This window comes from Phyllostomus discolor, chromosome 1 (assembly GCF_004126475.2).
Source record: "Phyllostomus discolor isolate MPI-MPIP mPhyDis1 chromosome 1, mPhyDis1.pri.v3, whole genome shotgun sequence".
Classification (NCBI taxonomy): Eukaryota; Metazoa; Chordata; class Mammalia; order Chiroptera; family Phyllostomidae; genus Phyllostomus; species Phyllostomus discolor.
Genome location: NC_040903.2, coordinates 122,069,459 through 122,091,126, shown reverse-complemented (window position 1 = coordinate 122,091,126; position 21,668 = coordinate 122,069,459). Strand labels below are relative to the sequence as shown.

The following is a 21,668-nucleotide window of genomic DNA, read 5'->3' as shown; positions in this document are numbered from 1 at the left end:
GTGTGGGGGGGGGTAATTTTATGCAGTTTTCCAATTTGCTATAAGAAAACCTTTTTCCTCAGCCAGCATTTATCAACAGCAGCACTATTAACATTTTGGACCACATACTTGTTTTTTAGTGGAGGCTGTCCAGTCCATTGTAGGGTGTTTAGCAGCAACCCTGGCCTCTACCCTTTAGATGCCAGTAACACACCACCACCCCAGTCCTGGCTATCAGAAATGTCCCAGTACTTAGCACACTGCCAAATTTCTCCTGAAAGGCAGAATAATCTGTCATCTGTAAGCCACTTATCTAAGCAGATAAATACAATCCCACCTTTCCCTTCTCTTCTCCTCCCCTCCCCTCCCCTCCCCTCCCCTCCCCTCCCCTCCCCTTCTCTCTCTCTCTCTCTCTCTCTTCCTCTCTCTCATATTTTTGCAATGGGTTCCCATCATCCACTGGATGATGGCTGAAACCTGAATGTGAATTATATTGCTAGTGTTCATGTTTACTAAATAAGGGTATGTGGGGCACAAGTCATAGAAAGAAACTTTAAAAGACTAGTCCTAATGTTTGAATGACTACACAAAATCTTCTACGATTAAAAGAATCAATAAATGTAATTGATTTCTTCAGTAACTTTTAAAAGTATTTTCCCATTCGGATTTTGGGAATAATTAATTAGTTTGGAATGAATGTATGGATTCCCATGGATAAATTTTCTATTATGAGTCCTTAAGAGTTGACTGCTTTTAACAGATAAATTATAGGTAAGATGGGTTTGGATTACTGGGCTGATATTTGCCATGTACAATTTTTAGAAAAGTGTATTTGTTGGGGAAATACAGTGAAAAATATTTTTTAAAATAGCTAAAAATAAGAAATAATCTATACAGTCTAGAAGAGGTATAATTTAAGAATTAGGTTGATTGGGTCTATTTAAAAATTTCCCGAAGCAATTGGAATGAGCACTGGTGTTGGAAGACTATTAGACACAATTGAAAAGGAAACAGAGACAAACACAGCAAACAGAAAATGTGGCAGGTTGACTAATATAATAATTAAAAATTGTATATAAAATCTTCTGCAACTGAAGATTGAAAAAATTAACTTTTAAGCATATTTTAAAATCACAGAATAAGATGTATAAATTATTTGATTTCTGAAAAGATTACATTATAAAATATAAAAGTTAAACAGGTTTTTCTTTATAGGACTTATCAACAGTTTCTAATATCTCCTAATTAAGAAAAGAGAATATGTTTAAAGATCCTGTTAAGTCACTATCTTGGGCAGCAAAGGAAAGAGGCACTTCATTTCTGAATATGCAAGGATTCTTAGTTTTCAAAGACCAGTTCCAATGTCACCTTCCTCTTTGGAATTTTCATCTCTGTAATCAGAATTAGTTTTTCCTTCATCTGAGCTTCCAAGAGCACATGAACTATGCTTCTCTTGTGAAGTAGTTTATTCTTCCTTACAATCTGGGGAGGCTGTTGCCCTGACGTTTCCCCTATAAATGTGGGAAGTCCATGGGCTCAAGGGCCACACTCATTTCTCTTCTGTCCCATGTAGCAACTGGTGCAGATATAGTGGGGAGTAGAAATTTTCTGAAAACTATTGAAGGCTTTATTTACATATTTCTTCTTGGTTCAGTATCCTGAGGTAACTAATATATAATTTTTAAAGATAGATTTCCATGTTAAAATTCATTGTCCTCTAATAATTATATATATAAAACTATAGAGCCATGTGCTTTTATTCATGCATTTGTATGGATAAGTTTGTAGACAAAAACAGAAAGTGATTGTGCCCAGAAACACTTAAAAAAGGACACAGTTCATGGGACATTTACATAGTTGTGGAATCAGAAATGGTTAGAACAAACATATGTTAGAGTTTATGAGCTACTGTTTCTTGGTTGTAGAGAAAAGTAAGCAGAGGCCTAGTTCCATATTCAGGATCTGATAGCCAATTTAAGAGAAAGGCACTAGATCACAGATCTCTCCCTAGGTATACAGCCTATAGCCCACTTAATCCATGCTAATTGTGGCAAGCAGTTGGCCTGGGAATTAAGTACCTGTCATAACAACATGATTAATATTTTGAAGTAGGAGATTTACAGCTAGCATTATTGTTTTGGCCCCATTTTACAACTATATGGTATAAATAAACCAAAAAACTATAGAACACCTGCCAAGAAACTAATTAAAGAAGTTAAAAAATAATGTTAGTTGAGTAAAGTTCTTTTCTGGAACAGGTATTGACTTTAAAGTACAACTACCAATTGGCAGGTCTCCCTTGGCTTGGGTAAATATGACAGAGACTCCATCTACCAACAAAAACAATCTAAGTTTTAAGAAAGGAAAAAATATTTAAGTAAGCTGTCTGTATATCACTGCGCAAAAGTAGTTATAAGATTTTGTAATATCTACACAAAGTTTTTACTTAAATTTGTATTTTATGATAATTCATCATATGTTCTATCAATGAACAAAGGTGAGATTTATCTCCTTTATAAAAGGAAACTGTGCTATAAATATTCATATGAGAAACATTGAATTTGATATTTTTTAAATTTTTTATAGCCCTGATTAATTTTTAAAAGGATAATAATGAAAACATTCCATACCTGCAAAGCAAAATATAATAAAATACTCTCCAGTGTTTTGGAGATATGTAATTACTGCAAAATATTAAATTGGGAAAACAGAAATAGAAACTTAACCTACCCGAAGAACTGGGGATCCTGCATGTACCAGGTGGTTTTGCTTTGTTCAGCCATTATATTAGAGTTTGTATTAAAGAAAGATTCTGAAACAAAACTATGGATGACGAGAAATTTAATTTGATTCATCTACATACCTGTGAAGAAGTGTACAGACCCTATAATTGGAAATTCACAAATAATTTACATTTTAAAATGCACTGTGGCTAAATTTGATCAATTCTTTCTGGAAAATTGACAATTAACTCTGACTGACTTTCTCATTAATACATTGAAAATGCATACCTTTCAGCAAACACAATGAATATACTTTTACTTCTTGTTGTATTTGTGCAGTTAGTTTATATCTTTGTCTTTAGAGGCTCTATTGGTGTCTTATAATTACTATACAATAATTTGTAAGACAGCTAGTAAAAATTTAAAGGTCATACTAAGCCCTACAAAATGCAATGGTATTTAGAAAAGCATAAATTATAAACAGTGTGTTGGTTAGAATTTTAAATAAGTGTACACACCATTACTGGAAAAAATGCTAACTAATGAAAACACATAATTTCCTTTAACCAAAAGTGACTGCATATTTTAGAGGGGAGCAGTATAATTACAAAGGTCTGTGTAGTACAGGGGATATTAATTTCTCCATAAGTATAAAAATGTACTTCTTTCAGAACCCAGAAACAATCAGTAGTAAGTTCTGGTAAGTCAATGATAGAGGAAAAGGAAAAGGACACAGTCAGTTCAGTTTGGAAGGGAGGATGAGAGGTGGGCTATGTTTCTATTTTTATTTTTCAAATTTTTATTATGTTTTTTATTCCAGTACCACTTATCCTCCTTACCTGCTTTTCCCCCACAGTCACTACCCTGTTGTCCCTGCCCATGAGTCCTTTTTCCTTTTTGATCAATCTCTCTACCTCTTATCTCCCTCCACCACTAGCTGTCATTTGTTCTCCATCTACGAGTCTGTCCCCATTTTCCTTGTTAGTTCAGTTTGTTCATTAAATTCCACAGATGAGTGAAATCATACAGTACTTGTCTTTGTCTGACTGGCTTATTTCACTTGACATAATGTTCTCCAGTTTCATCCATACTGTTGCAAAGGGTAAAATTTTCTTCTTTATTGTAGCCAAGTAGTATTTCATTGTATAAATGTTCAATAATTGTTTTATCCACTTATCCACTGATGGACACATGGGCTGTTTCCATATCTTGATCATTGTAAATAATACTGCAGTGAATATATGGTTGCTATGTTCTTTTGAATTTGTGTTTTGGATTTCTTTGGCTGTATTTGCACAAGTGGGATCGCTGGGTCAAAAGGCAGATCCATTTTTAACTTTTTGAGGCACCTCCATACTGCTTTCCACAGTGGTTGCACCAGTCTGCATTCCCACACAACACAACAGTGCTAAAGGGTTTCCCGTTCTACATAACCTCGCCAGCACGTGATTGTTGATTTATTGATGACGGCCATTCTGACAAGTGTGAGATGATAGCTTCTTTTGGTTTTAAGTTGCATTTCTATGATGATTAGTGATGTTGAGCATTTTTTCATATGTCTTTAGGCTGCATATGTCATCTTTGAAAAAGTGTCTATTTAGGTCCTTTGTCCATTTGTATTTATTGTTGTTCAATTACAGTTGTCTCCATTTTCATGCCACCATGCCCCCTGCCCCACCCAATCCCTACCTCCCACCCCATCCCCACTTCCCACCCTCAAACCTACCACCTTTGGCTTTGTCCATGTAATTTTTGTACATGTTTCTTCATAGCCCTTCCCCTATGTTCCCCCATTATTCCTCTCCCTCATCCCCTCTAGTTACTGTCATTTTGTTCTTAATTTCAATGTCTCTGGTTTTACTTTGCTTACTTGCTTGTTTTGTTGATTAGGTTCCGCTTACAGGTGAGATCATATGGTATCTGTCTTTCGCCACCTGGCTTATTTCACTTAGCATAATGCTCTCCAGCTCCATCCATGCTGTCATGAAGGATACAAGCATCTTCCTTCTTTTTGCTGCATAGTATTCCATCATGTAAATGTACCATAGTTTTGTGATTCACTCATTTACTGGTGGACACTTAGGTTTTTTGCAGCACTTGGCTCTTATAAATTGTGCTGCTATGAACAATGGGGTGCATATGTTCTTCTGAATTGAAGTTTTAGGGTCCTTAGAGTATAATGCAAGCAGTGGCATTGCTGCATCAAAAGACATTTTGATGTTTTCCATTTTCAGTTTTTTGAGGAAATTCCATGCTGTTTTCCACAGTGGCTGTACCAGTCTGCATTCCCACCAACAGTGCACTAGGTTCCCTTTTCACCACATCCTCTCTAACACTGGTTGTTGATTGTTTATGATGGCCATTCTGACAGGTGTGAAGTGGTATCTCATTGTAGTTTTAATTTGTGTCTCTCTGATGATCTCAGATCATCAGATGAAACTCTCTGATGATACTCAGCTAGTGATGCTGAGTATCCTTTCATATGTCTCTGGGCGCTGTGTATGACCCCCTTGGAGAAATGTCTGTTCAGGTCTTTGCTCATTTTTTAATTGTTTTTTTTTTGGGGGGGGGTTGTTGAGTTTTGTAAATTCTTCATAAATTTTGGATATTAACCCCTTATCAGATGTATTGGTGAATAGGTGCTCCCATTCTTTGCATTGTCTTCTTATTTTGTTGATGGTTTCCTTTTCTCTGAAAACATTTTTAGTCTGATGTGGTTCCATTTGTTGATTCTTTTCTTTTGTTTCCTTTGCCTGGGAAGATATATTTGATAAAATATTGCTACGAGTAATGTTCTAGATTTTACTGTCTATTTTTTCTTCTAGGGTTTTTATGGTTCCAAGTCAAACATTTAAGTTTTTAATCCATTTTGAATGTATTATTGTATGTGATAAAGAAGGTGGCCTAGTTTCATTTTTCTGCATGTATCTGTTCAATTTTCTCAAAACCATTTAAGAAATAAACTCTCTTTAGCCTGTTGTTATGTGCTTGTTTCCTCTGTCAAATTTTAATTGATTATAATGGTGTGGGTTTATTTCTGGGATCTCTATTCTGTTCCATTAAACTATATGTCTGTTTTTATGTCAGTACCATGCTATTTTGATTTCTATGGTCTTACGGTATAGTTTAAAAAGTAGGTAGTGTGATTCCTCCAACTTTGTTCTTCTTTCTCAGGATCTCTGCTGCTAATGGGGCCTTTTGTGATTCCATATAGATTTTGAAATATTTGTTCTAGTTCTGTGAAATATGACATTGGAATTTTGAATAGCAAATGTGTTGAATCTATAGACTGCTTTGTGTAGCATGGACAATTTAAGGATGTTAATTCTTCCTATCCATGAACACAGTATGTGCTTCCACTTATTTGTATCTTTTTTTACTTTCTTCAGTGTTTTATAGTTTTCTGAGAGTAGATCTTTTACATCCTTGATTAGATTTATTTCTAGGCATTTTATTCTGTTTGAAGTAATTGTGAATGGGATTTTTTCCCCTTAATATCCCTTTCTGTTAGTTCATTATAGGCATATAAAAATGCAATTGATTTTTGGATATTAATTTTGTTTAATATGTATCCTACTACATTGCTGAATTCATTTATCAGTTCTAGTGGTTTCTTTTTAAAATATATTTTGTTGATTACGCTATTACAGTTATCCCATTTTTTCCCTTTTATTCCCCTCTGCCCTCTAACCCCCCTTCCACCACCATTCCCCCACCTTAATTCATGTCCGTGGTTCATACATATAAGTTCTTTGGCTTCTCCATTTCCCATACTATTCTTAACTTCCCCCTGTTTATTTTGTACCTACTATTTATACTTCTTATTCTGTGTACCTTTTCCTCCATTCTCCCCTCCCCCACCCCACTGATAACCCTCCACATGATCTCCATTTCTGTGATTCTGTTCCTATTCTAGTTGTTTGCTTAGTTCTTTTTGTTTTTATTTTTTAGGTTCAATTGTTGATAGTTGTGTTTCTTGTCATTTTACTTTTGATATTTTTTATCTTCTTTTTTTTAGATAAGTCCCTTTAACATTTCATAAAATAAGGGTTTGGTGGTAATGAACTCCTTTAACATAACCTTATTTGGCAAGCACTTTATCTGCCCTTCCATTCTAAATGATAGTTTTGCTGGTTAAAGTAATCTTAGGTGTAGGTCCTTGCCTTTCATGACTTTAAACACTTCTTTCCAGCACCTTCTTGCCTGTAAGGTTTCTTTTGAGAAATCAATTTATAGTCTTATGGGAACTCCTTTGTAGGAAACTGTCATCTTTTCTCTTGTTGCTTTTAAGATTCACTCCTTATCTTTAATATTGGGTAATGTAATTATGGTGTGCCTTGGTGTGTGCTTCCTTGAGTTCAACTTTTTGGACTCTGTGAGCTTCCTGGACTTCCTGGAAGTCTATTTCCTTCACCAGATTATGGACGTTCCAACATCTGAATCATAGGGTTGCCAGAAGGAGGAGAAGAAGAGCAAGAAATTGAAAATTTATTTGAAAAGTTCTGGTGGTTTCTTGATGGGATATTTGGGGTTCTTTATGTACAGTATCATGTCATCTGAAAATAAAGACAGTTTTACTTCCTCTTTTCTAATTTGATGCCTTTTTTATCTTCTTCTTGTCTGATTGTTATGGCTAGGACTTCCAGTACTATGTTGAATAAGAAAGGTGAAAGTGGATATCCTTACCTTATTCCTGATCTTAAGGGGAACTCATGTAGTTTTTGCTCATTGAGTATGATGCTGGCAGTGGGTTTGTCATATACTGCTCTTATTATATTTAGGTATGTTCCCTCTATCCAGACTTTGCCAAGAGTTATCATAAATGGATACTGGATTTTACTGAAGGCTTTTTCTGCATCTATGGATATGATCAAGTGGTTTTTATCCTACATTTTGTTTACGTTGGTGAATCACATTTATTGATTTGTGAATGTTGTACCAACCTTGGATTCCTGGAATAATTCCCACTTGATCATGATGTATGATCTTTTTGTTTCATTGCTGTATTCAGTTTGCTAATATTACTTTGAGGGTTTTAGCATCAATTTGTATCAGGGATATAGGCCTATAATTTTCTTTTTCCTAGTGTCTTCATCTGGTTTTGGAATTAGGATAATGCTGGCCTCATAAAATGAGCTTGGGAGTCTCCTCTCTTATTGAATTATTTTGAAATAGTTGGAGAAGGAAAGGTAGTTACTTCCTTCTCAGAATGTTTGGTATAATTCCCCTGTGAAGCCAGCCAGTCCAGGACTTCTGTTTGTTGGGAGTTTTTGATTAATGCTTTAGTTTCAGTAAGTGTATTCTGTCTTTCAGATTCTCTGATTCTTCCTGATTTAGTTTTGCAAGATTGTATGTTTCAAAGAATTTATCTATTTTGTCCAGATTGTCCAATTTCTGAGCTTGATGGCCTTGTTCTTGCAACTCTGAGTTTTAACCCTTTGTTGGGGTTTTGAATGCCTTGCCTTGTTCTCAGCATTCAGACTTCCATCCCCCTGTAGTAGGGTTGACAAATTCCTTCCCTTTTAATGGGGGTTCTGGGTTCTACATCCTTCGTGTTGGGTTTAGAGTCCCATCCCCTTGTTCTCGGGGTTGTGAGTTCCATGCAAGTTGGGGAGATTTGTAGTTCCATTCCCTTGTTCTTGGGATTCCAGGTTCCCTCACTTGTTCTTGTGGTTTCCAACTCTATCCCCTTCTTCTTGGGGGTCTTATTTCCATTTCCTTGTTCTTGTGGTTTCAAGTTGCATCCCTTTGTTCTTGAGATTCCCAGTTCTTTTCCCTTGCTCTTTGTATTCTGAGTCCCATTCCCTTGTTCTTGTTTTTCCCAGTTCTTTCCCCTTCCTTTTTCTTCAAATATATTCTTGATCCCTGGCTTACTCTCTTCTCCTTCTGGTGTTCCAATGACGTGAATGTGGCTATACTTCATTTTGTCCTTAAAGTTCTTAAACTCTCTTCTTTTTTTAAATCCTTTTTTCTTTTTGCTGCTTTCTTGTTTTTGTTTGTTTGTTTGCTTTACTCCCTTGTATTCCAAATCATTGATTCAATCTTCTGCTTCATCTAGCCTACAGTTTTCTACTCTGGTGTATTATTTATTTCAGATATTGCATTCTTTTTTTCTCTCTGTTCCCTTTTTATGACCTATATGTCTTTTTTATGTTGTTGAGCATCCTTATAATCATTACTCTAAACCCTCTATCTGATAAATTGCTTGCCTTTATTTCATGTTGTTCTTCTTCTGGAGAATTCTCTTGTTCTTTTGTTTGGGCCCACTTCTTTGTCTTCCCATTTTGACTGATTCTTTGTATTTGTTTCTATATATTAGTTAGATCTGCAAAGACTCTGGCACAGATGTATGTCAGACACTGCCTGTGACTTGCTCTTAGCATCCTGTTGGAGCTATCAATGATCACAGCTTGTGGAACCCTCTGCTGGGTGTGGATGTGTGCAGAAAGAACCAGATTGTACACCAAGGACAGAATTTTACCAGCACCAGGTTTTAGGGAGGGTCAGCTAAAGTTTCAGTGCTACCAAAATCCACCTTTGCTGTTAGACTTAATCACTGAGATAGCCTCCAGCTGTGTGCTCCATAGGGTGGGATGAGGTTATACAGTAAGCAGGACTATTGCTTTCCCTTAGGCTGATGCAACTTGGAAGGGAGTGCTCTTCCTGAGGAAAATGGTTTCTGCCATATGAGGAATGACATAATACAGCGCTCTGGGTCACTGTTCAGTTCTCTCCCCAGCACCACCAAACTAAGACTCTGCTCTGGCAGCTGTAGTCCACTCTGCCCTCCCTCTGCCGGAGTCCAAGGTAAGTGGCTGCAAACAAGATTTTGTGTGTTGGCCCTTTAAGAGGCTTTCTGCATCTGTGGCAGTCTCTTCTTGGCAGACAGAAACCCCACTGCTTCTCACAGTTGGATGTTATTTGTGTTCCTTTCCCTATTCTGGAGCTGTAGTCTCAGGAGCCCTGCTTGGGGTTTAAACCCCACACTTCTCAGGGGGAATCCCCTGGTCATTGTAATACCCCTCTAGAACTTTAGCTGCTACCAATAGGAGCCCAGTGAGCTCTCTTGTACCTCTGCACTCTCTGCCAGTCTTGTGATGTGGTTTCTTCCATCTGTCCTTAGACTTCCAGCTACTGTTCAGTTGGTTATTCAGGATGGTATTTATTTAATTTAGCTGTATTCCAGTTTGGTCATGGGAGGTCAGTGTAGCTTCCATGTACTCCTCTGCCATCTAAAATGGACTATATATTTTTAAAAACTAGGCTAAATTTTGAAGGGTGCTATGTACCTTCATTAACACAGCATCCCTAGAACAATATTGTGTGGATTTTGAATCCCAGGTCTGCAGCTAAATAAGGCTTATTTTGCGAAATTTATTTATTGTTCCCTCTTTAGTTTTACTTTTCTTTAAAATAGAAAGAATAATATTTTACCTCATATACTTTGAAATAATTAAAAAGTTAATGGACAAAGTGCACCATGGTTAATGAACATAGGTAGCCTGGTACATAAAAGGATGCCCAATCAATATGTAACTATTACTTTACGTAAATGAAACTGGCACAAAGATTCAGTCTTCTCCCATGGAATTTTTAAGTGTTAAGATTTTTTGTAATAAGCCTAAGTAGAGATCATTTTGAAATTTTAGCAGTGCTGTCATTTGATACATATATATTAAATTAGTTCCAAATAAATATGTTTAATATTAAAATTCAAATATTTAAAGAAATCAATACTTTCATGTGAACAGAGTTAGGTAAATTAACTTTTCAGAACAGAGGGTTATGATGTTCCTGGAGGTTATAGTATATTTCTATGCAGCTAGAAAAGTGTAAATTCATGCTTCACTGAATACATATTGAATTCATCTGTAAAGGTTAAATCTATTTCAATATTGGTATCTTTTATTTCTACATATTAAGAATCTGAGATCATATCCAACAAAAACAGAGTAATACTCAAATTAAAAGGAAAACCTATTTACAATGTCACTTTGCAGTAGTCATTGGTTCAAGATGGAGGTTGATGAAATTAAGGAAAAAAAGGGAAATAGAGGCGTAAATGAGAATGGAGGCAGAATGGGAGTGTGATGTTAATAGTATTGTTTGTGGAGTACAGTGCATAATGTGATGGCTTTAAAACATGTCTGCAGATTAGCTGATAGTCTTCCCTTCAAAAAACAGAGATGTTTGGCCCTGGCTAGGGTGGCTCAGTTGGTTGGCATTGTCGAGCAAAGTGAGAAATCACTGGTTTCTCTGGTCAGGTGTGGACAAGAGGCAACCAATCAATGTTTCTTTCCCTCTTTCTCCTTCTCTCCCTCTATCTCTCTTAAAAAAAAAAAAGATAAATATATCTGGTTCCACTCAGAAACCAGGTTATCCTTTATCACTATCTTGATGAACAGAATGCAGAAATGATGCAGAATGACTTCAGAAGCTGGATTAGAAGAACCCATGAAGTTCCTAGATTCTGGCGCAAGGATTCCAATACTCTGGCATGTGGAAAAAACATGTCAAGAGGCTACTGAAAGAGACTATTGAGAGAGCAAATGGGGAGGCTGGAAGGGAGAGAAAAGGGTACAGAAGAAAGGAGGAAGGAAGAGAGAGAAAGATCAAGAGAGAGAGAGAGAGAGAGAGAGGAAACCAACATGAGGAATGTGGCAATTTGGACTCTTTATTCCAGGCACCATGGAGGAACTATGAAGATGACCCTAGCCCCAGCTACCTTCTGAATGAAATTTCTATGAGACCCTAAATTTTTTAGCTGACCTTTTAATCCTCAGATTTGTGAACACAATAAATGATTGCTATTGTTTTAGGCTCCTGTTTTTGGCTGGCTTGTTGCACAGCAATGAATAATCGGAAGAATGTGGCCTATGGAATGAGTTACTCACATCACACAGATGTTTAATGATTTAATACGGATATGGAGTTTCCTAATTTTGCTTCATATCATCTAGTACATACTTATGCTATGAAAGAGAGACAGATGTTCTGAAAAAGTGTCTAATATAAGTAAGTGAACTTAAAATATTTTAATATTTTAAGATATTTTGTTCATTCAATATATATTTATTGAACATCTACTAAAGGCTTAGTCATTTTCTACACTTTAGCACTATATCACTGAGTCACACAACAGATGCATTCTTTGTGCCTATCATTCTGAGAAAGAAATAATAAATAAAAGAAATATGTATAAAGTAACTCCAGGTAGTTATATGATATGAAGAAACAATAAATCATGCAAAGGAATTAGGGGTGGGTTAAGATAAAGTGGTCAGGGAAGCCATTTCCCAGGAGGTAGTATTTTTAAATTAACATTCCAGGCTGAACAGTAAATATTTAAGTACTGTCTTGTGAAAAAGAACAATGAGAATGATGTGCCTAAAAGAGGAGAGAGATATGACATGATGATAGTGAATTTGAATTCCATTGTAGATGAGATGGGAAGCCATGGGAGGAATGTGATTGGGAGAATGAGATGATGTTAATCACTTTCTCTTGCATGAATGTAAGAGAGAGGGTTAGCTGTTGATAGAAATCCATGACCTCTTATTTCCAGGGACACAGTAAGAATACATTTCTCAGCCTCCACATCATCAAATGTAACTAGGTGTCTAATACCGAGACAATGAAACGTGATTGGATCTAATGTATAACTGACCCATAAAAATCTCCCATGTGTGCTCTTCAAGCTCCCTCCCACTTCCAGCTGACAGGAAAGGAGCTAACACTTGGAACACGTTTAGTAACCACAGGTTGAAGATGGCAGAGGTAAGGCATCATTAGTCCAGGTACTTGAATAGTTGCATGGAGTAGAGTCTCTGCTCCTACAGCCACCTCCCAATGTACAGTCATCAATCTCACACACAATAACAGCCTGAGCATTATCAACCAGGTAAAATCCTGAACTCTCCCATGAAAATCAACTGAAGTGTTTTTGTTTTGAGTAATTATTTGCATGGGACTATTTTTTAACTCAGCCTTGTCTACCTCATCTAACACGGTGAAAAAGAAACCAGCCCATGTTAAAAGATAGTCTGGACTGAAAGGATAAATAATGAAAAGGCTGTTTTAATAAAGTAGGGGAGCAGTGGATAGTTTACACAAGGGTGGTATCAGTGACTGTGGCAAGATATGGTCAGATTTAGAGTATAGTTTGAAGATTGGGCCAAGAAGACTTGCTGATAGATTGATCAATTTTAAAATGTCAGCTACAAACTTTGAAAATTCTCATAATCTTTCTATATTCTTGTGATATTAATAATAGAATAGCCATTTCCTGACTCACTTTTGCTGAGAATAGAAGCCACATAATTCCACAGTGAGTGCAGAACAGACACCTTCTTATGTAAAATTTTCAAAGGAAGTAAAAACATCCATTCCATGATTCTTAGACTTGATAGACAATTAAAGGTAGAAACAGGGTGAGAGATAAAATTTGCTTAGAAGAATATCTTTGGAGAAAATTGTGAGATGCACCTTCTTCCAAGCTTAAGGTGGCTGAGGGAGAACCTGTTTATTTCATCATCTCAATCCTATGGAGGGGTTTTGCATAGGACCAGACCTCCAGCCCAAAGTGCACCCAAGTTAGGCAGGGGAGACATTTTTAAATTAAATTTTAATACTATTTTGGATCATGCATCCAAAACACTGAGTAAATGTGTGCTTGTGATTTACATGTACAGTAGGAGTCTTTATTTGTGAGAATAAGCTGAAGGGTCATGGGGTCTGCCTGACTCTTCCTGTTGTAAGGAAATGTGGAGACACTGTATGAAAGTTAAAATGACCACAGAGCAACAAAATATAGTAATGTCTTGAACATGTTATGGATAATGTTTATTCAACACAGGTTCAATTCACAATGAGAGAGAAATATGAGCATCTCTAAATACAGCCAATCACAACAACAAGGAACTTTAGGTGGGAATGTCATATCATCTAACAGGACTTGGAAAGCCATGAGCTCAGACCACCTAACATAAAGTAAGGAAATCAACATAATTTTATTAACAAATGGTATTAAGCAACTGCTTCTATCCTAACATGGGAGAAAAGTGGCTCTGTCATTGCAATATCTTTAAAGATGGCAAAAAAGTTACTGTAGTTATATTGAAAAATGCTTTAAGAGAATATTAAACATATGATATTCCTTTTCAGGTGTGAGCTTGTTATCAAGAATGAATGTTATCCACATTGTTTATTTTGAAGTGTTTCCTATTTTTTAAAAGATCAAGTGATGAATTCAGAAATTTTTCTCAAATGTTATGCCCATATGTACCCTGAACTTATTTCTTCCACGGATATTCTCAAATCATAATAAGCATTCTATACACAGAATATCCTTGTTCTTCTTCAGAATACATGGTATATGGATGTTGATTTAATTACAAGAAAAAAAAGGGGAGAAAATAAGTGTGGAGTTCAACTTCTACTGTATCCATGACATAGTTAATCTAAGACATTACAGCATCTACAAATTCAGAGCACTTTTAAATAATTTCCTTTCTATGATGAAAAGAAAACCATTTTTCTTTAACTACATTTCTTGGCTCTTGTGGCAGAAATGGGATGCCTTACAGTGTTGTAGCAGTTTTTCTCCCTACAGTGTAATCTCTGACTCTTGAACAAGATTATTTCTACCTTCAGTAAGGTGATGTTCAAACTTGATTTTGTGAGTTATATGTACACCTCTGATGACAGCTTCCCCTGTTAATATAACATGACTATGCAAATGTGTATTTCAGATGAATTAAAGGCATGAAAATTATACATTGGAGTAATACATTTTTAGGGCTTTATGTATTTTAGGTGTTGAAGTTGGAAACTCTCCTTTGTAAGATCTCAGATAAAAACTGTTAAGGTGGGAAAGAGCAAATCATTCTCTGAGTGTATATTTGTTGTGGATTGAGTTCATTTTTTACAAAGGGTGCCTGAGTAACACATTTTATGCTGGACATGTTGCCATTTGTACATGGATTCAATATGATTGTGGATGATCCTGTTGTCAAACTAGATTTAATGCATCATTTTTCTCTCATGAGTCCCTGTCCTTGATAAAATAATGAAATAAAGGATTCTATACTGTGTTCATGACCCTTAAGGATAGTTTTTCAATGCTTTAAATAATGCCAAAATTATTCGAGCAAGATTTGGTTGCATTTTTATAGCTACTTGGAAAAACAAGTATTTTAAAGCAAATACAAAGCAGAAATGATAAACATTGGTGATTTGTGAAGTTTTTGCTTTCTTTTAAAATTCGGGGTAGAAGGTGAACAGAATGCAGTTACTCACTGGGATAAGGAATTAGAAAGGCCCATTTCATCATGCTGATATTTAAAATAGAAGGGGTAACATAATTCCATTTGCAGACTTCCTCTTTTTATTCATTTCCATATACTATTTCTTTGTGTGCTTATCTGACTTCCTTCCTTTCATTTGTCTACTGGAAAGGTCCTCTTAGGCATGTGGATATCTGCTTTAACTTTGGAAGGAATCAACATTCATCCTCTGTCCCCAACCCAGGACCATGCTGGTGAGACATGAAGATGCAGGCACTCTCCTTGCACAGTTAATGCAAATCCTCCAAAAAGGAGGGAAACCTCTCACCTTACATGTAGTACTAGCACACTAGCTGGCAGCAGCCACACTAGAACATCCCTGCTACTATTGTCTTAGAGACCCACATTTTATATCAATTACTTAAATACAATTTGTCCACTACTGTCCCTGACTTTTCCATGTATCTCTTTAATCTTAGTCTATAAAAACTCTACCCACTGTATAAGACCCAGTGAAAATATCATTAGGTATTCCTTAGTAACCTGTGCCAGAGGCCACTATATATTTTAATATTTCTATAGCTTTTGCTTATGCTTGCCATACACTATATCATATGACTATTCATTGATGCCTTCTTTTTAGTACCTGACAATAGAATCCTTGAGTGCAGGTCAATGTTTTATAGGTCTCTATATAATTTCACAATTTAAAACTCTGCTTGTAATAGGAATTCAATAGTGATTATTAACCATTAAATTGATAAAGCTATGGAACTCCTAGACTAACACATGATCTATACAACAATGTTTAATGTTCTATGCCACAACTGTATTTTAATCATTTCTTTTCCTCAGAACACATTACAAGAACTATTCAATGGTACCACTAAGAATATGTCATGAAAACTATTCAATGGAAACATAAGACATTGGGATTAAGATTTAGGAATTTTAGGATCCATTTACAATTAGACATCATTTGTTATTTATAAACAATTTTCTGTATATGTAACATATATATGAAATAGTTGGGAAAATACTTCTTTTTTATATCAAACAGCATTTGCTTTGTGATAGCTTGGCTCATCCAGAAATCTATTTGTCACAATCTCTAGAGAAACGTACCTCTCACAATGATGTTGGTGGACTTTTTTGCAGGGTTTCCTACATTGTTATTGGCAATGCAGCTATAAGTACCAGCATCTTCTGAGGTGATGGCAGGTATGGTCAAAGTTCCTCCATTCAAAACAGTCTTTTCAGGCAGAATCCCAAAGGACCTGACCCAGGTGAGAGACGGTGCAGGCTCTCCTCCTGTCGTAACACACACTAATGTTATGGCCTCTCCAGGATTTACAACTATAGGGTCATCCACCAAGAGTTTAATTGACGGAGATGCTAAAAGACATAAACAAAAGAACATGCACCTATTTAGATCTACTACTACTAGAATTCAACAGTATGTTTTATATTTATTCAAACAATTAACATGAAATAGTGCTCTCTTTTGTCAAAATCTTATTGTATTTATCAATTTGAAACCAGGTATAATGATTATATATTTAATTCTGTGGCATAAACCTGTAGAATTATAATAAGAATCTTACACTTGGAGAGGAGAATTAAAATTTAAATTTTCCTGGAGTATTGTTCCGAATTAGAATAGTAAGAAGGATAAAGTTTTAAAACAAAAATCTTTTTCTTTTTTAATGCTGGCAATAACCATTTGTTTTTGTCACTCCACATATAAATATTGTAGCTGTTTACTCCTTATATTTTCATGGCAAAGATCATCAATTATTTAATTTTTTGATCACTCTGTAGTGAAATAATACATATGTTCTTAAAACCTAAATAAAAATGAGTAAGAGATAGAGGAATCGATCATTCCAAACTTTTACCAAGAAATAGGCCTGGTTTTTGATCTTGAAAGAAAAACAAAACCATCTAATTCTAAGACAGACCCCACACTTCATCTCTGTCTTCTCTGTTCACAAAGGTTTAGCTACTGAGCTCTCATTAACTACTGCTTTAAAAATTTAGAAACAAACAAAAAATGAGACCTCAAACACAGTCACTAAACTATGTTTGAGACAGCTCTCATTTTGAGTTATAATAATCTCCTGAGTGAAAACAAGTCATTTGCCATCTTTCAGATTTAAAAATACAAGAATAGATGTCCATTCAATGAAATATGCTGTTATAGACTTTTCCTCAAACACTTAAAATAGAAACTGAATACAAACTGTGTTCACATACAGCATATTTTCCTGTTTACAATTCAATGGCAGCCCATGTAATGCAACTCTAAATAAAACCAGGGGCATGGATTGCTGGTGTTTGAGTTCATACATTCAGACATATATTATGTCAAAGATAAAACTATTATATGAAATCAATCTATATTGGAAACATTTAAGGTGTTCAATTGTACTGTGTGTGTTTTTCTTTTTTTTTTTTAGATATTAGATTCAGCTTAGAGTCACAGAGTGTTTTTATCAGAATAAAAGGTAAACACCCTTTGTGGTTCAATATTATCTGCATAGTTTAAAAGGACAGAGGAGAGCAAGAAAAATTTTCATATGATTAATATGGTTATGTGGGACAAGGTATGACATCACTAGATGACACTTTTAAAATCATTTTTGTATATTGGTTTTTCTAACATCATTATAAGTAATATGGAAGTTTTTAAAGTGTCTTAATAGCCCTTTAGAAGTGTTGACTTTAAATTGTGATTATTTATGATTAAAAACATGTTGATGAATTCATTTAGTGAAAATAATATGCAAATACACTGCAGTTTGGTAGGAAAAAAATACCTCAAAGAATTATTTGATGTTGTGCAATGGATGGAAGCTATTAAATATTTTGAAATTAGATATTATAAATAATTATTGATATCATAAAAAGTAAAAGAAATCCCTGTAGCCCAATTTGATATAAATATATCTCTTACAAAGGTATTTAGTTAAAATATAATTTTAGAGACTTCCAGTCAAGATGGAGGCATAGGCAGACATGCTTTGCCTCCTTGCACAACCATAAGGATTACAAGTAACCTCAAAACTAAAATCACCCAGAACTGCCTGAAAATCAAACAGTATGGAAGTCCAACAACCAAGGATTTAAAAAAGACATATTTTAGAAGACTACCCAGACAGGTAGTAGGGGTAGAGATGGGGAGCCAGGGTGGAGAAGACACAGTGTGGTAGCAGTGAGGTGGCAGCAACCAGGTAGTTGTGGCAGCCAGTGGAATGGATGGTTCCACATTAGGGGTACCTGGGGGGCAAGCTCCAGGTGAGACTGCACGGCCCAGGGTTCCTAGCACTGGAAAAATAAAGTCTCACAACTCTCGGCTGTAAAAACCAGTGAGGGTAGGGGAGGAGAGAGAAACTGCAGGTCTCTGAAGACAGTCTGTTAAAAAGGGCCCACAGGACCCTAGAACATACACAAGCCCAGCCACTCTGAGGATTACAACCAGGGCAACAGCTAGAGGGGTCCCAGTCCCATAAGTGACTGGAAGTGGGGCAAGTGTGGAATAAGCCTCTAGCAGTTAGGCAGTGGCATTTCCCCCTCTTGGACCCCTCTCCCACATACAAAGACACAACATGCTGAAGTGGGCTGCCCCACCCTGGCAAATACCTAAGGCTCCACCTCATACAATGTAACAGGTGCACCAGTCAAAGCAGCTCTGCCTAATACACAGAAAAAAACATGGGGAGGCTAACAAATTGAGGAGACAAAGCAAGATGGCTCAAATGAAAGAACAGAACAAAATCCCAGTAAAAGAAAGTGAAATAGAGATAGTTAACCTATCAGATGCAGAGTATAAAACACTCATGATAAGGATGCTTAGAGATCTCATTGAGTACAGCAAAAACATAAGGGATAAAATGAAGGTTACACTAGGAGAAATAAAGAAAAATCCACAGGGACCAACAGTGAAGGGAAGGAAGCAAGCGTTTAAATCAGTGAATTGGGACATAAGGAAGAAATAAGCATTCAAGCAAACAGAATGTTGAAATAAGGATTAAAAAAAAAAAAAAAACAACCAGGAGGAGAGAAGAAGAAGACTCTGGGGCATCTCTAAACATGCCATCTGAATCACAGAGATGCCAGAAGGAGAAGACAAAGAGCAAGAAACTGAAAACTTATTTGACAAAATAATGAAAGAAAAATCCCCCAATTTGGCAAAGGATATACACAAACAAGTCCATGAAGCACAGAGTCCCAAAGAAGTTGGACCCAAAGAGGACCACACAAAGACACATTGGAATTAAATTGCCAAAAGTTAAAGATAAAGATAGAACCTTAAAAATAGGAAGAGAAAAACAGCGAGTAAACTGCGAAGGAGTTCCCATAAGACTATCTGCAGATTTCTCAAAAGAAACTTTGCAGGTAAGCAGGGACTAGCAAGAAGTATTCAAAGTGATGAAAGGCAAATACCTAAAATCAAGATTACTCTAACCAGCAAAGCTATCACTTAGAATTAAAGGACAGTTAAAGTGCTTCCCAAGCAAGATAAAGCTAAAGGAAGTCATCATCACCAAGCCCTTATTATATGAAATGCTAAAGGGACTTATTTAAGACAAGATCAAAACTATGAATGTTAAAATGACAACAAGCTCACAAATATCAACAACTGAATTTAAAAAACAAACTAAGAAAACAGAACAGAAACAGAATCATAGATATGGATATCATCTGGAGGGTTATCAGCGGGGAGTGGGAAGGAGGATAATGGAGTGAAAGTTCCAGGGAATAAGAAGCATAATTGGTAGGTACAAAATAGACAGGGGGAGGTTAAGAATGGTATAGGAAATGGAGAAGTCAAAGAATTCACACACATGACCCATGGACATGAACTAATGGGGGGATTGCTTAAGAGAAAGGGAGTACCCAATGGAGGGAGGCAAAAAGGAAAAATTGGGACAATTGTAATAGAATAATCAATAAAATATACTTAAAAGTAAAAAATAAAATAGCTTACATGGTAAAAAAATATAAAATATATTTTAGAGAGTCCAACATTTATATCATATAAACAAATCTCATTTGTTCCACACCATATTTTAGTAAAATTAAAAGTGACAAGGCTTAAGGGCCATTCATACTATATGTTTGGCCTACAGAAACACACAGTGATGACATTAAGAAACACTTGAGCTTGAAATTGACTTGTAGAAGAAGTTGTTTTTCTTTTAGACAATATTTTTCTTAATATTTCAAGACAATTTCAGAGTTCAAAAACAGTATATATAACAAAAATTTATGATACATTGCAGAACCATATTCACAGTTTTATTAATAACTCCTCATTTTTTCTTAACTGATTTAAAGAAAGTGCTGCCCAACTTATTTTTATTGAATATAACATTTATTTTCTCTAATTATCACTGATTTTAAAAGTAGCCCAAGCAGATCATAAATAATGGCTAAAGAATTAAAGATTTTAAGAATATTTATAAGTATTTTAGTCTCTAACTTTTCTGACTTTAAATCTTGAAAAGATTAAAGGCTAATTTTTTGTCATTTTTGCATTAATGTCTAACTTTTGATTATAAAAATATCAACTTTTTTAAACTATGAGGCTTTGCATAAGAACCTTAGGAACATCAGGATTCATCAGGCTTAAGTGTAAGTTATGCCCTAGAAAAAAAAAGTAGGAACATTAAAATTTGTTTCTATTACTAAAAATATTTTAAAGAAAAGATTTCTTATTAGAAGGATTCTTTGCTACTTTGGGGATATACTGAAGAATAATTTAGCCCTGGCTGATGTGGCTCAGTGGATTGAGTGCCGGGCTGCAAAACCAAAGGGTGGCCAGTTCAGTTCCCAATCAGGGCACATGCATAGGTTGCAGGCCAAGTCTCCAGTAGGGGGCACATGAGAGGCAACCATACATTGATGTCTCTCTCCCTATCTTTCTCACTCCCTCCCCTCTGTTTATATATACATACATACATACATACATGATTTTTCAAAATAATTTTTAAAAAAGTAATTTAAAACATCTGGAGCTAATTACTTCCTTCTTATAAGCTTCCATAGCCCCCTCCAAGTTTTCCCTTTCATATCAAATTGTATAACATTAGTTAGTCACTACCCTTGCTCTTGAGCCAGGAGTACAGTGTCATGATTGTATTCTCTGAAGTATGGCATGATGGTTGAATGGTAAGTGACACATGGGTTCAGATCTGAATTAGAGATATTCGAAGATGTGTTTCTTTGACTAAGAAGTAATATGAGAATTAGAAGTGAGTCATAGGGAAAATCATAAAAAACAAGGAACATGAAAAAACAGAAAATACTCCAATAAAAAATCCTCAGCTAGAATGATATTTGTCTTAGTTTGAATTCCCCCCAAAAGCAGGTCCTGATACAAGCAGTGAATTTGAGTGGAGATTCCAGGAAGCATATTGAAAGAGCAGAGAAGAATGATAAGAAAAACCAGTCAAATAGCACCTGTGAATGTTTGTCACTGTGCCAAACCCCACCCCTTGCCGCTGGGAACACAGCTCAGAGCTCTCCTTCTGAAGAGCAAGCAGGCTGGGCAAGTGTTTATCTACCAACTGTTGTCCCTCATTAGTTGAGGATTATTCTGTGGGTCTTAACTCCCCAATCTCATGCTTTGGCTGAACACATGGCAGTCCAGAGAAAAACCTCACAGAAGGATACGGAA

The 21,668-nt window shown here is 35.8% G+C and overlaps 1 protein-coding gene across 1 annotated transcript in view; it reads right to left on the bottom strand.

The window, feature by feature from the left end:
* MDGA2 (MAM domain containing glycosylphosphatidylinositol anchor 2) overlaps positions 1-21,668 on the bottom strand; it is an 859,730-nt gene that overhangs the window by 252,377 nt on the left and 585,685 nt on the right. Inside the window, exon 6 of the mRNA XM_036028780.1 lies at positions 16,112-16,381. Within this exon, the coding sequence (XP_035884673.1) occupies positions 16,112-16,381 (270 nt within the window). The remainder of the gene's footprint in view (positions 1-16,111; positions 16,382-21,668) is intronic.